The following is a 15,656-nucleotide window of genomic DNA, read 5'->3' as shown; positions in this document are numbered from 1 at the left end:
TCAGACATAGCTGTGAGGGAGTGTTGAGGATCAATGGGTTGCTCCTTTTACTTGAATATCCAGAATTGATTGGGAACCAGAAGGACAGTCAGTGGTTCAACTTGAGTAATAAATAGCCAGAAAATGGCTAAACTGAAGGAACAGATACTGCTGCGTCTCTTCTCCCCAAGTTGCCGTGATTTCTGCTGTCTCGTCTGGATAGCGCATCAGTTTTATGCCAGTCTTCCTAATAGTAGCAGCCCTAAGACACTGATGGTTGGAGGCTCCCTAGAGAAAAGTTCCAAATTAAGGAGGCCCACTGGGAAAAGGCTAACACAAAGTCAGTGATTTCACCTTGCAGAAACAAGGATGCTGGTATTATTAGCTATATGCAGAGGACATTTCATGGATATTTTTCCTACTGCTAAGCAGCGTAGCTCCTAAAGGAGTAAGACAGCTGATCTTGTGATGGGTTTTTATGGTGATTATGGAATTTCTTTCAGTTTTGTTGAAAACTCACCTTTTGGGTAGGGTAGACCTTAGATGGTACTTTTCTCTGCATTTTTTCCAATATGGTAACCTTATTTAAGAATAAAGTTCAGATGGCCTTTTCCCCCAAAGGGCAGATTGGTTGTTTTTATTTGTGCAAACAGTTTGTATAGAGAAACTATGAACACTTGTGCAGATTATGTCAGTGTGAAGACTTTATCATCTTACTGTGTACTTAGTTTCATTTGGTGAGCTACTGAGTCCTAAATGTGTTTATATTGTGATAGATAAAGATACATACATTCTCAGCCATACTTATCTTTTGGCAGCTATTACCCATCCACACTTTGAGATTAGGAGTTGAGCTTGACACGTTTGATGGACATCATTATATATCATCAATAGCTTCAGATGGTCCAGCTGCAACACTTGGTCTTCTGCAACTGGAGGATGAACTTCTGGAGGTAAGAAACAAACCCCTCCAAAAATAGAACTGATATATTTCCTGTTTGCTTAGCCTTCTTAAAATGCTGATGTTAAATTCTAGTTTGACTGCTGTGTGTGCAATTGTAGTATTCAGGAGTTGGCTGTGGAAGCAGTTAGAATAGTGCTCTGGAAGTCACATTCACTTTCTTCACTGTTTCATTCCTGCTTTATGGACAAAATGCCAAATTCTTCTGACCTCTTAGTGGCTTCATGGAGTTGTTTTCTGAAATGTTTTAACAAGAGTATGAAGAGTTATAAGGGCAGAGATAATATTTTTGTTTAATGCATTTATTTCTGTAGTCCTTTAGCTCGGTCTTTTGAGCAATTTGGCATTAGCTTTTGTGGTGGATAATCTTTCTTAATATTTGCCACCCCTAGAAAATTTACAGCAGTCTCAGGAATAGTGGTTCCTGTTACGCATTAGAACTTGAGTGTTGAAAGACATTTGTGTGCATGAGCTAGTACATCAGTTTGTTTAAATATGTATAAAGAGGTATTGGGGCAGCTTTGAAGTTATCGGAATCAGACCAGACATATTGGCTCAGGAAAAACATTTATTTGGTAGTATTAAAATAATACCTATTTTGTGTATGTGTATCTATCAGTACCTCAGCCTGCAAGTGCAAAGACGTTGATTTCCTATTGAATACCTGCTCTTTATGGAATATTTTGCATTTGAACCTTTTTTTAGCAGATGCAAAGAACATTTAATTGACATCAGTGGGAATAGAATTAGGCCTTCTGAAAGATTAATTTGTTAGGTGTACAGCTCTCTTGCTTTTGCTTGTTGTTCACCCTTTAACATCAAAAATTCATACTGCTATCACTAAGACCTAAAACATTTTCTTCAGTTATTGCTTAATGGAGGAAATCTTGATTCCTAAAGGAAGGGATTAATGGAACGCTGGAAGTGTTGTTTAAATTCCTTGGCCACTAAACAAAAAATTGTATACAAAAAGCAATAATGCAGTTCTGTAGAGTAACTTAGGAAACTTTAATTGTATATATTTAATAGTTTTACTTATTACTGTGTACTTACAATTAAGTTCACAGATATGTCCAGACCTAGTGAGCATAAATTTTTTTCTACTCTGTAGCTGGAAAAAAACCCCAACAAAATAAAAATGTGCTCCAGGGCTAAAGCTATATATGCCAGGTTTAGCCCAGAGTATGTTTTTGCAGCCAAGTTATAAATCCCCTTAAGTAGGGGTTTGCAATGGAAAAAGTGACAGCCCCATTCCCCAAATGAGCAGCTCTACCTGGGCCTGATACAGCTGGGATTAAAATGTGATCAGCAAGGAATTTTTTTTAATACGTAGTGAGGTAGAATGTTGATTATTTTTAATGACGTGTTTGAATTATGATAGAAAGCATGGTATTTCCCCCCCGCCCAATTTTAGCTAATTTCATTGTGTTTTTAGGAGTAAATTGCTTCCTTGTGTCCTAGTTTTGTTGTAAAATTTCCCTCGCCCCTAGCTGATGGCACAGCTAACCGGCGTGGTGTGGTGAATGATGGGGCGCAGGGCACCGTGCGTGTTTCGAGGCCGATCTCTGGCAGCTGCCAAAGCAGGAACGGGAGTCCCCAGGTCTGCCCGGGAGCCCGCGGCAGCGCTTCGCCATCAATCACGGCGTGCTGAGAGGTGCTGGTAACTTTCCACCACACTGCCACTCGCAATGCATTAAAAAATCCTTACGCGTAGATACTTCTGCTTAAATAATTAACTAATGGATTAGCCTGATAGCTCAGCAGTTGCTGTAATTCTTACGGAAAAAACCCGTAGCAGTTCATCTTACCATGTTGGAGGCCAGTTACACCACTCTGAATTTTTCTCCTTGGCTGGGTTATAGTGCGAGAGGCACTCTGTGCTTCCCAGCAGTAGAAGCTATATTTACACTGTGAAAAGCACAAAAGAAAAAGTGAGGAAAAAATAGAGCTGATCATGAAGAAAATGGTGGCTAAAGTGAGGTTGCTGTGTAGTCTTGCACAAGATTGAGTCCCCCTAAAAAACAAGGAGATCTGGGAAGTACATGGCGAGGCTCTGCCTCAAGTACAGAGGTGTGTATGTGTGTGTTGTATATTTGTGTGTGTATTTTCTAGGATCAAATGTGGGCTCATCTACATTAGCATTGCAGTTTGGGTATGAAGTGTTGAAGAGAATCTTCAGTTATCCCTGCTTCTGTGCTTTGATTCACGTTGTGGAGTGGACTTGGATGGTGTGTGCTGGATTCCTAAACCAGTGGTTGCACTCCAGCAGCTTTGATCATTTGGTCCTGAGTGCAGGCTTGAGGTAGCCTGAAAGAAATCCCTGAAACACAAAAGGTGCCGGGATTGAGTCCATAGTGCTAAGCAGGTTAAACCCCTGCTCTTTTGGGGCTGCACTGCTTGTCAACATAAATGATCTTCACATCTATGACACCTACTGATGTTCTGCTTTCCTCGTATTTAAGGATACCGCTATGGTGCAGATAGTTGTACCCTCATGTTATTGCAGATTATAATATAAAATATGTAAAAGAGGGTGAATCCCTGTAGTTTTATTTTCCTGAGGAAGTACAACTGCAGCATCCCATTCTTAAGGAAAGGCTGAGGGAGCTGGGACTGTTCAGCCTGGAGAAGAGAAGGCTCCGGGGTGACCTTACAGCAGCCTTCCAGTACCTGAAGGGGCCGACAGGAAGGATGGAGAGGGGCTTTTCACAAGGGTGTGTAGTGATAGGACGAGGGGGAATGGCTGTAAACTAACAGAGGGCAGGTTCAGATATTGGGAGGAAATTCTTCCCCATGAGGGTGGTGAGGCCCTGGCCCAGGCTGCCCAGAGAAGCTGTGGCTGCCCCCTCCCTGGCAGTGTTCAAGGCCAGGCTGGATGGAGCTCTGAGCACCCTGGGCTGGTGGGAGATGTCCCTGCTCATGGCAGGAGGGTTGGAACCAGCTGAGCTTTAAGGTCCCTTCCAACCCTTACCCTTACCATTGGTCCCTTCCAACCCTTACCATTCTATGATTGTATTATTATCTATCTATCTATCTGTCTATCTGTCTATCTATCTATCTACTTTTTTTTCTAAGTCTGTGGTTTAAAACACCCATTAACAATGGCTTTATAGTCTTCTGTTGTCACTCAGGATCTAAAGCTTATGGGATGGTAAGCTTTAACCCTTGTCAGGATTTTCGGATTAATTGCTTACTGTAATTGGTTTCTTTTTTACTATATAAACATTGTTACATGTTTTCTGTAGGATCTAGTTTGATTTCAGCCATTTTCTTACATTTTAAACATCAAAGTTGTGCTAGTTCTGACTTCAGGTTTTTGATTAGAGCTCAAAATCTGTGTTTTCTTAAAATATTTTTGAAGATTAAATTTTTATCTTTTGAAATTCAAACACGTAAGCCTAATGCTAAAAAACAATCCCCAGCAAAGAAACAGGTAAGAATAAAATACAATGCTAGAAAAGATTTAGGCTAGGAAAAGTAGCGAGCAGAAAACAAGTTAGAGGAAGCTGAAGAGAGCAGAGACATGATGTAGCAGGCAGTAGTCACAAGATCTTGCAGATGAAGTTTCAGTCTTACAGTAATGCATACATGCTTCAGGAGCAAAGGTTAATAAACCTACGCAAGCTTTGCCAGAATCCCTAGGTAGAATCAGACTTTCACATTCAGCTGGGGAAAGACATGTGCGCAAAAAAATTAATAAAAGAATCTGGTTGATATCCTTTTAATTATCTGACTGTGGATGTGTGTTTCCCGTTCCGTGTAGGTAAATGGAGTTCAGCTGTACGGAAAATCACGCCGTGAGGCAATCACGTTTCTCAAAGAAGTGCCACCCCCCTTTACACTGGTTTGCTGTCGGCGACTTTTTGATGATGGCAATGAGTCTCTTGTGGATGAGCCCATCGTGGGAGCTTCCCCTCCGGAACAAAAGGTAAAGTTCTCTTGTCATTCAGTCGTGTAAAAGGACAATAACTTTTTGAAAAAGCGCGTGTATTTCTGAGAAAGTGATTCAGCTTTCTAAAAGCAGTGTTTCTGTTTTCCTTTTGCTGTTTGATCCAGACCACTTTTCAGTCTTAAATAACATTTCCTAAAATATAGGAGGCAGTTTTGTATTATGTTGTCATATAAAGCTGCCTTTGCTGTTCACTTTGGGCTTGTAAGGGACAGCTGGTGTTTCACTGAAAGATAGTTCGTGTTTGCAACACTGGTACTTTTACTACAGTTTATACAGGTTGGTCATGAGAAACTTCATTGTACAATAAATACAAGGTAGGTAAATCACCCAGCTAGCATGCTGACTATGTACATCCCATTCATCATTCTTACACTTAATAGGTGAGTGAGAGCTCTGAATTATACTAAATCACATCCTCGCCACCATTAGCTGATTACTTCCATGTTCTGAGTAGGTTTTTATAGAACTGGAAAAAAATGAAACTTAATGTTTCTTTCCATTGCAGAAGCTTTAAAATCTCAAACTAAGGCTTGACACTTGTAATGGTTGTTCCTATTTACACAAAGTATTTGCACCTTGACTTCTCATCTCCTGATATTTTCTGATCTAATTTCCTCTAAGGTGGAGAGTTAAACAAGCAATATGGATGCTTCATGGAAGAATAAGGTGTACAGTATTACACCTTCTTGTGAAAGGCCTTTCTGTTGCAACAGAACTTGTTCCACTGTGGTTTTTGATGTTGCATTTTGCTGAACATTTTCCATGTGTGTCCTGTCAGTTGCACATCTTTGCTGTAAGATGATATTGAGTGAACAGAGGGTGCCTTCTCCTTAGAGCAATCTCACAATACTTCTGCTTTCTTTTGTCAAAAGTATCAGGAAGGGGCATGTGGAAGAAAAATTTCTTCATTTGCCTCATGGCAGTGCGCTGTGTAATAGACATGTTTGTTCAAAGAAATAAAGTTAAATCAGTGTGAAGTTAATGGTACAAGATATTAACATTTTTCTTGGGACACCATACATTGATGTTTTGTAAAGATTGTGTTGATAAAATAGCAGTAATGTTAAAACACACATTTTAAGTTAGACAACAAAAGATGCCTTTTTGGAAGATGACTTTATGAAGCTGTTCTTACCCAGCAAAATTGGGTAACTATACCTCTTCCTTTTACACCTTAGAACAAAAAACTGTGAAAGAAACTGCTTTTTCAAAGTAGATACTATTGTACAGTTACAATAGAAGAATTTTTTGTTTGTATATTTAATGCCACAAGTATCAGATGTGCCTGATCGTCTGGTCTTTCTATTAACTGTCTGTGGTTAAATCTTTTATGCTAAGATATTTATTTTTCCTTTATGCATCTAATGGGACAGCTGAAGTTCATCAACATGTAACAGGTTAGTAATGCTATAACAACTAATTTGACTAATAGTTGTATGCCAGGTTGGGCTCTGACGCTCAAAACGTGTAGGCATAGTCCCAGGGGAATATCCAAGGCAGTAAGCCAGAGAAAACTGGATGCATAATGTTCAATAAAGTTGTATTTCCATAAGAGGTCATATTTTAGGGCATGTATGAGCCATTAATAATCAAAATATTGAAGGAATAGTGTTTGTAAAGATCTGAAAGAATAGTATTTGAACTGGAGCTTTTATTTTTCAGGTGAAACCCGAGGAGGACATTAATGCTGAGGAGGAAGAAGGGGAATTAGCACTGTGGTCTCCTGATGTGAAGGTTATTGAACTGAAGAAAGACAAAAATGGTTTAGGATTCAGCATTTTAGACTATCAGGTATACTTTTTGGTATAACTAAATACTAAAAATCCCTTCGATCCTGTGTCTTTTATGGTGCCTTAAAAGGTTTTGTGATGTTGATTACTGGGTAATCGACTTGGCACTTGGGCCTTGAAACTGTAGGGAAAAGTAATTTATTTGGAGGCCAACTCTATATAGTATAGTGTAGAGGTTGTTCTAAACCAGTCTTATTATCAGACGTGATAAAGTGCAAAATCTTTCATCAGACTCCACCTCATAACTCTGAGTTTAATGGCTAAATGTTGGGGACAGGCTGGTTTTTGTTTTACTTTGGCTTAACTTGGAATGACTTTTTAACTATGAGAGCGGCAAGCAAACTTCCTTAGGTATTGCAACATCATTTCCTATGTCCCAAATTTAGTGAGTCTTTTGCTTTTTCTCCCCTCACTGCCCCAAATCACCTTTCGTTTGTAAATGGAGTATAGACCCGTGCTGGTCTGTGATCTTTGGTCCCACGCAAGTCACAAAAAGATTCACTCAGGCTTCGAATCAAGCCATGAACAGTAGAGTTTGCAGAGGTAGCTTTACCAGGACTGTTCTTCACAGTCAACAGCGAATGTCAGGGCGGACAAGTGAATCGGTGTTGCAAACTCAAGTTTCTGTAAGCACAAAGTTGCCTTAGTACATTTATTTAATTTATTAGTAGAAGAAGCCAAGCTCTTTTCAGTGGTGCCCAGTGACAGGACAAGGGGCAGTGGGCACAAACTGAGGCACAGGAAGTTCTGTCTGAACATGAGGAAGAACTTCTTCCCTCTGAGGGTGACGGAGCACTGGAACAGGCTGCCCAGGGAGGCTGTGGAGTCTCCTTCTCTGGAGATATTCAAGACCCGCCTGGACAAGGTCCTGTGCAGCCTGCTGTAGGTGACCCTGCTTCGGCAGGGGGTTGGACTAGATGACCCACAGAGGTCCCTTCCAACCCCTACTATTCTGTGATATTCTGTGATATTCTGTGAATAAACATTAAAGAACCCAATTAATAATTTTTCAGTTATGCTTCTCTGCTTAAACTGTTAAACCAGTATGCCAGAGATACGGGTAGAATTTTCATGGAGGGGGATGGCAGGGGGAAGGTTGACTTTCAGAAGTCATTCATACCATAAAACTTGATTTCTCCAAGAAGAACCATTTTGGGGTAGATTATATACTTAATTGTTAAACTGCTTAGAAATCAACAGACAAGTCTTTAATTGGTGTAAATGCTACTAAAATTAATGAATCCGTCTTTCAAAAATATTGGCTTCCATTAAATACATAGAAACTCTCAAAATCCATAGTCAGAATGAAATGTTCTTCATCTTTCTAGTCAACACGATGTATTTTTAAACCTCTAGCCATCATATTTGTAAGGAAATAAAATAGCTGGATCATTCTTCATAATAATATACACATCACGTCTGAATAGTGCCTAAATGTTGTAGTTTAATAAAATGTGTTCAACTGTTGTGCATAAATGTCAAGTGATATAAAATTCACTTTTTGATACAATAAGGCATGAATTGGATATGAATTAGAATAAAAAATATTTGAAGTATTATGCAAAACCATCAATTCTATATTTTACCAGTGTGATTTAAGATCACTGAAAATAGATCCTGTTAGTCATTTTCGCTGACACATGTTGTGTTGCAGTGCCAGCTTGACTGTAGAGTTGCTAGGAGTCTTTACAGAGCAGTAATACACAGATTTGCTTTTAAGTTCTCGTATAATCAGAATTAATGAAGGCTTTAATAACAGGCTTTTTATTTACTTATTTGCAGATGCAAATACATGAGCAATGTTGTGGTACTTTCAGCTAAATTTAAATACATTCTAATCAATTCTAAATGAGTGGTAAACCACTTAATCTCAGATCTTTATAATTTCAAGATATTTATGTATAAAGTATGCTCTTTTGTTTGGGATTTGCCTCTTAGATCTTTTACACTTTTCATCATCTGCAGATTAATTTTTATGTAGAGATATCTGTGTCTGTGTTTATGTAAATACATCCATCACATTCTTGAGTGCAGGGCAAAGAAAATAAATAATTGTCCATGCTAGATTGGAGGCAGGGAAAAAAAAAAAGTATGTGGTTCCTGCGAGACTGTTCAGAATTCTTCAAGCAGATTTGCTGAGAAGCACAAAATTACAGTGAAGTGTTTAATTGTGGCTTAAAGGACCTGGAGACCTAACGCTGTTTTCTACGTTTCTTTTTGCAGTTATACCCTTCTTTAAAAAAAGGAAGTGGGTTTTTTTTAGGAGCATGTTCTTTGCTTTGCAAGAATAGATTCAAGCCTTATAATGGCAAATGACACTACTTGCACTATATAGCCACTGTTGATCTTGCTCTTTTTGAGTAATCATATGATTTTTTTTTTTTTAGATTTTTTTTTTTTTTCTTTTTTAGATGAAGAAGGGTATTCACATGGCCTAGCTTCGTGGGTCAGTGCATCAGGTGCATCAGTGAGAGACCAACCTCTTGTAGACTCCCATTAGTGTTGACAGAGGTGGGGTGGGGAGGAAAATTCTTTTGAAGAGGTGATTCAGAGCAGAAGGCCTGTTCGTGGTGCTCATAGTTACATACATAAGGACTGACTCTCTCCGTTGGTTACGGAAGTTTAAAGCAACTTTGGTGTTACACACGCAGCTTGGAGGTGGTGTGACTGTATCTCTCCTACGAGGAGAGGCTGAGGGAGCTGGGCTTGTTCAGCCTGGAGGAGAGAAGGCTGAGAGGGGACCTTAGAAATGCTTACAAATATCTGAAGGGTGGATGTCAGGAGGATGGGGCCAAGCTCTTTCCAGTGGTGCCCAGCGACAGGACAAGGGGCAATGGGCACGAACAGGAGCATGGGAAGTTCCAGCTGAACCCGAGGAAGAACTTCTTCCCTCTGAGGGTGACGGAGCCCTGGCCCAGGCTGCCCAGAGGGGCTGTGGAGTCTCCTTCTCTGGAGATATTCCAGACCCGCCTGGACACGGTCCTGTGCAGCCGACTCTGGGTGACCCTGCTTGGGCAGGGGGTTGGGCTGGGTGACCCACAGAGGTCCCTTCCAACCCCGACCATTCTGTGACTCTGTGTATTCCGGGTTCTCAGGATCCAGTTATTTCTGTAGCTGTTGGTTGAAATGGCACTTCAGAAATATTCATAGGACGTCAGAAAGATCAGTAGGAACAGTGAAGTAACATTACAGGAAAAAAAGGGCGAATCACTGTTACTCCATCTTACTCCCCCCCTCCCCCCATCAAGGTGTGATAACATCTTTGAAAAGCTGCTGCAGTACCAGCGCATACCAGCCCATTTCAGCTGTTTCTTGTGAGAGACTGGTGGCTGTTATCTGCAGTATTTAAGAACCCTTGAAATCCTGCTCATCCAGACGTGTTTGGTGATGGCAGTGAGGGATGCCAGATGCTCTGCAGAAGTGGAAGAACGCTGAGCAATTAGAGACCAGGCTGTTTACAGTGCTGTGGAAGCTTCTTCCTACTGCTTTCCATTCATGTTTGGTACTTGTTTTGAAGCGCAAGGCTTTTTACCTTTCCATCTTAATTTTGATTATAGAATTAGACATGGTGCTGAATACCCTTAACGGTGTATCATTTATAGTATTTGTCATTTTGTTTTCTCAAAACTGACTACATACTTGGCATAAAGGATATTGTGGCTCCGTTGTCCGAAGTGCTGTGCTTCCCAAGTCACGCTCTGAAAAACAGTATTGAAAACTCTTTGTGAGGTAGAATAGGAATTGAGTACACAGAAAACTGAATGCTGAGATCGAGAAATTATTACTCTGGTATATTAATTTTTAATGGGCTGTCTTTCTAATAATGTTTCATCTATCAAATAAATGATAAGCATATCCCAAGTGACTTGCAGGATATTCCCAGAAATGTACAAGCATAATTTCAATGCCTATATATTTTAATGAACTAATTACAAATTAATTATACCAATTATGCATAATCAATAGTATTTCTGCTTTGTCCTGTGTTTTCTTTTGTCTGTCTCTAGGGATTTCAGTGCTTAAAACAGAGACGCCTTCTTTTTTTAATTAGGTCCTCTTGGAAGGCCCATAGTGTTCCTAAAACTTTGGGATGCCATTAGCGAAGCAGAGTAGACTTATCCTCTTTGCTGTAACAGGACTGTGTTTATATAGGATACTATTCAGCTTCCCATGATCACAATCTGTAAAAAACCCTTTTTTTCCCCTTTGTTGAATATCCTAATTTGTAATTATGTGGTAAGAAATCTAAAATCTTTGAGACTGCTGCTCTTCCAGCAAGGTCAATACTTGGCGAGAGGGGAGGTGGATGGGGAGGCTGATCCTCTGTGTTCTTGAAACGATCGGTTTCACTGGGCTTTTTTTCTCCCAGTGTGATGGCTTATTTAAATCAGAAACATGGAAGAGGTCTTAAAATGAAACCTTCTGTGTGTTTTTCTATTGTCACCACTGTGTTGGGATCTTGTCAAAGCTCTTAGGCTAGGCGTTGCTTTTTCTTGATAAAGCTTAGATGAAAAGCCTGCCGAAGGAGAGGCAGCAGCAGCCTTGCCGACAGGCTCTGCGTGCGCTGTGGGTTCTTCAGCTGATAACGCCTCGTGCTCAGCAGAGACCTGAGGACGTGATTTTATCTTGAGCAGGGACCCTGCCCCCCTTTTGACCGTTAAAAAGGTGTGCTGTTCCGTCTTCTGGCCAACTTCTCCGTGAAGTAATATACTCTACCTCCCTTAATTTCCTCGTAATTTCACTTGGAGAAGTTGCTCTCTCTTTCACCTCTTAACTAACTTTTATGTAGTGTTGCTGGCACAGTTAGCGGCAAGTATGTTTTGATGGTGAATGAGGGACCCAGTACGCTGTTTGTAGAGTGCTTTGGGATCATCTGTGATGCAAGGAGCTATGGTAAACGTATTTATTGTTCTTTGTCAATAGATGTGAAAGTATCCAGCTTAACAGTAACTTTGTCTAGCCTGAAGCTAAACCTCCTAGCCAGCAAGTCAGGAGCTAAGCCATTGTTACTGAGACCAGTCCTTTTTCTTAGAAAGAAATTAAAATTGAAGAGGGCATGTATGTCAGGTTAAAACAGGGGAGAAATGCTGTATAAAAACGATGGTGTTCCCATGGTGTTAGGGCAGGAGGAAAGAAAAATCGCACAAGATGAAGACTTCTAGAGAAAAAGAAGAGATCACGATAGTGTGAAAGGTACTCTGAGGGGCCCTGAAACTGTTTAGCAAAGACCTGATGCATGCAGGCCAACAGATTCTGTCAGTAATGTTTTAGAGAAATATTGGAAAAACCACAGGTAGCTGAATTGCAGATTTCTTGAGGCAGTATTGACCAGAAGGTAACTTGAATGGTCTGATGAGCTTTTATCAAATTAAACAAAAAGCTGAATGGACTTTATGTGGAGCTTAATTTACTGTGCTTTGAAGTCAGAGTATTTTAAAGCAGCTGTTTTAAAGAGGGCGAGGGTTGGAATAGAGAGGGTTGACATTTTATATAGCTCTTAGGAATGCCTGCAAGATGCTGTTTCTCTCCGTCTGTGCTTGAAAGGCAAGTCCCCAGTGCCCAGCTGCCCTAGAGACCTGGCGGGCTGCGGGAGCTCGTGAGCTCACCCGCTCCGAGTGGTCCCTGCCAACGTGGCTGTAAGTATCTGCCCGTCCGTGGAAGCAGTGACGGGCATTTCTGCGCTGCTGGGAGCTTCGTGTTACCCAGCCCCGAGACAGCGTGAAGCGTGCCTGCCTTTGCCAGCCTGGGTCAGTGCTGTACGCTGGCAACAGGGACTCCACAGCCGCCTGATTCCTGGGCTGCTCTTTATTATCATGAGCAGTTTTTTCTTACTGTTGAACTGAAGTCTTTTTTTTGCTGCACATTCAGCAGGTTATGTTTTGTCCTCCCAGGGAGCATGGGAAGCAATTGTTTTCTTTTTTATAACAAAATCACCGCATAGTCATTCACAGCAGGAAGTGAAGCAATTTAAACGTCTCCAAATATCTTTCCTCTTTTCTTTATGCCCCAAACAAACAGGCTCCAGATGTAGGGTTACAAAAAAGCAAACTGACTTCTTATTTGTAGAAGGTGGCATTCGACTAGATTGTATTTTTTTTCCTTTCTTGGGCTGTTCAACAGCGAGATTCGGGCTGGAATGCTTTGACATGTTGCTGGCTAAACGTTTGCTCTCTTGTGATAATTTGAGCTTTGTCTGTCTTGTGATAAGTTTGTTATGAACAAAGAAGCATATTCACGTCCTCGTTAAGCACATTTTCACCTGATCATGTGATGGGAACCTGTGGCTTACTGGCAAAAGCTGCACAGCTGTATTAAAAAGCAGTTTTACAATGGCTATCAGCTTGGTACTGGGAAAACTGATAAAGGCAGCTTTTCTCCCATCTCTACAACCCATCCACATTCATTAACATCAAAGTTCTGTAAGCCTCAGTACCAACTGTGTTGGTACTCATCTCACGGAGGATTTGCTTCTCCCCCTATGGGAAAGTTCTGCATCCTTTAAATCATATTAGGTTGCTTCATTTGTAAAATAATTCTTAATAGTGTGTCATGAATTGAATACAGTGTAGCTTTTTGAAAAATTCTCTTGGAGTTCAGCTTATACTACTTTTCAGGACCGAAGAGCTGGTGAATGCAATTGAGCACATTCCTGGTAAAGTTTCTAGGGTGTTCGTGATTAGTGGTTTCCAAAACCTCAGTGCAGCAGTCCTACAAGCGTTGGGAGGCCAGAAACCGCTTTAATAAGAAATCAAAGAGACTGTGTATCTCAGCATGAGATACAGGCAGATACACAGGAATAGCTTGCTGAGGTGGAGGAGCTGGAGAACGTGGATGCAGGAAGGCACATCAAGGCTTGGGTACGCCCTGACGCTGGGCTTGGGGGGGTCGGCAGTCCGGCTCTGAGAAGTTAAGAAGGAATCTGTGTGCAGATCGGAGTGGCACATCCGAGGGGCAGCCCTCCTGTCTTTTGTGATCTGCAGCACCCGGCGCTCTGGACAATACCTGAGTTTGCAGAGAAACTGGAGCATTACTGAGAACATCTGTTTTTCTTTGGTTTGTCGCGTATCCTTGAAATAAATGCTAAGCAGTATTATTATTAACCTTTAGAAATGTTTTCCCTATTCCCCCAAATTCTGCAATCTGGTTGTTCTTTTTCATTTCCTGCTAGGAAGAATAGCTTTTAATAAAAACAAAAAACCCCAAACCAAAGAAATTCATTATTATTCCACAGATGTCTTCTGCCTGCAAGAGAAGGCGAGAATTTAAAGGGACAAAACTGTAGCTAGATTTTCCGTTAAACGCTTGGTAAATCTCAGCAAGCGCAAGATAATGTAGAAGAGACCAGAGGAAACCGTGCAACCGAGTGCTGCTTATCCAAAAGCTGTGCTAGTCTTTCAGTGAGCATGTGGAGACGATGGAGCAATGGGCCTGTAAAAGCTCAACCCAGCCAGCTCCAAATCTGTTGTTCTGAACCGATGAGACTGGAGGTATAGGTTGGTGCTGACGGATAAGCATGAAGAATTCTGAAAACTCATGGTAGTTATGAGGTATTCTGTTTTCTTAGTACCTCGCCTTTCTGGAAGATGCTGCTCCCCAAATCCAAATAGTAGTGTTGAACTTAAAAGTTCTTCTGTCTGTTCTCACCACATTTCGCACTAGCCTTAAAATTTTCTGCGAGCTTTTTGGCTACCCTTCTGTCTTCTCCACCATCCTTACTGTTGCAGGTCTTCTTTGGGCCAAGTCACTGTTTGCAGAGCCTTGTTGCAAAAAAAAAAAAAAAAAAGACCTGTCCTGCCTCCCCGCTTTTCTTTTGCAGGTTTTTCCTGTAGCAAATCTTCCGTAATTCTTGTGTTGGCTGTTTATGGTGAAGTTTTCCACGCTGAGGAGAGCTCTGGTTTGCGTGAAAACACGTGCTGCACTTCCACAGACCGCTAACAGTGTTGAGGCCAGCACACCTAATGGGTGGAAGTGCCTGCTGGGCGCTCTCGGTGGATTTTTACTTCAGGGATTATTTGAACCTGAAAGCTGATCAAACCCAGAACATGTGTTAAGACCACAGAGTGCAGGTTGTGTAGGTGATACCGTTTGTACTTTATCCCTTGACTCGCTGGTATTTTTTTCTTTATTCCCACACATCTCTGTCCCTTCTTTATCTCATCACACAGTGGCTTTCCTCCACTTCCTTATGAGTTCAGGGGTTTTTTTTCTTATCTCTGTGGCTTTTCCCTGTAGTCAGCAATCAGTGTGTTTTTTCTGGAGCTGGAAAGTCTGAAAGTAGAAGTTATTAAGAGAGTCTGATGAATGTAATCCCTGTGACTTTAGCTCTGTTGAGAGCAAATATGAAAGGCGGATGAAACCTTAGGTTGATTGAGAAGTTTGATAAATTAAAAGATAGTGACACGCACCCGAGTCCACTGCGCAGTGACACTTTCAAAACTACCAGGGTCAGTGCCTATCTTTGATCTTTTTATTTGAGAATAGCAGTAGTGTGTAAGATCTTTTTCTTTTGATCATTCCCTGGAGGCACTCTCGTCCCAGCTATCTGCTGCCTATCCTTCTTCCACAGCAGATGAACCTTGACTGCGCAGCGCTTGCCAGCTCTGCCAGCCCTGCGCGGGTTTGAGTAATTGCTGGCCACCGTGTTCGTTCTTGCTGTGGAAGAGTGATATGATTTCAGATCGCAGATGATGAAAGCCTGGTGTGGGAAACCCGTTGTGCCACCTACTCTCATTGTGCTGATCTCTCTCCTCCTGCAGGTGTGGCTCTGTATGTTTTGTTTATGTTTTTTTTTCTTTCTCTGTGAATTCCTGTTTCTTTTCTGACATTACCCACAACAGAAGTTTTGATTAATGCTGGCTGCACGCTAGAGCTTCTGAAATGCATTGCTTTCTTCCCTCACTGCAGAACAATAAATACTTATGTTTTATTTCCAGTGCTTTGCCTTACATCACAGAAAAGTTCAGCGTTCCTTCTT

General features: G+C 41.2%; 1 protein-coding gene across 4 annotated transcripts in view; it reads left to right on the top strand.

Annotated features, from left to right (window-relative positions):
* The window catches only part of PATJ (PATJ crumbs cell polarity complex component), a 159,529-nt gene that overhangs the window by 33,636 nt on the left and 110,237 nt on the right, over positions 1-15,656 (top strand). For all 4 annotated transcript variants that reach the window (XM_075424348.1, XM_075424345.1, XM_075424347.1 and 1 more), the window contains exons 16-18: positions 798-932; positions 4,704-4,868; positions 6,555-6,683. In XM_075424348.1, the coding sequence (XP_075280463.1) occupies positions 798-932; positions 4,704-4,868; positions 6,555-6,683 (429 nt within the window). The remainder of the gene's footprint in view (positions 1-797; positions 933-4,703; positions 4,869-6,554; positions 6,684-15,656) is intronic.

Source organism: Opisthocomus hoazin, chromosome 6 (assembly GCF_030867145.1).
Source record: "Opisthocomus hoazin isolate bOpiHoa1 chromosome 6, bOpiHoa1.hap1, whole genome shotgun sequence".
NCBI lineage: Eukaryota > Metazoa > Chordata > Aves > Opisthocomiformes > Opisthocomidae > Opisthocomus > Opisthocomus hoazin.
This window is presented reverse-complemented; position numbering and strand designations above follow the sequence as displayed.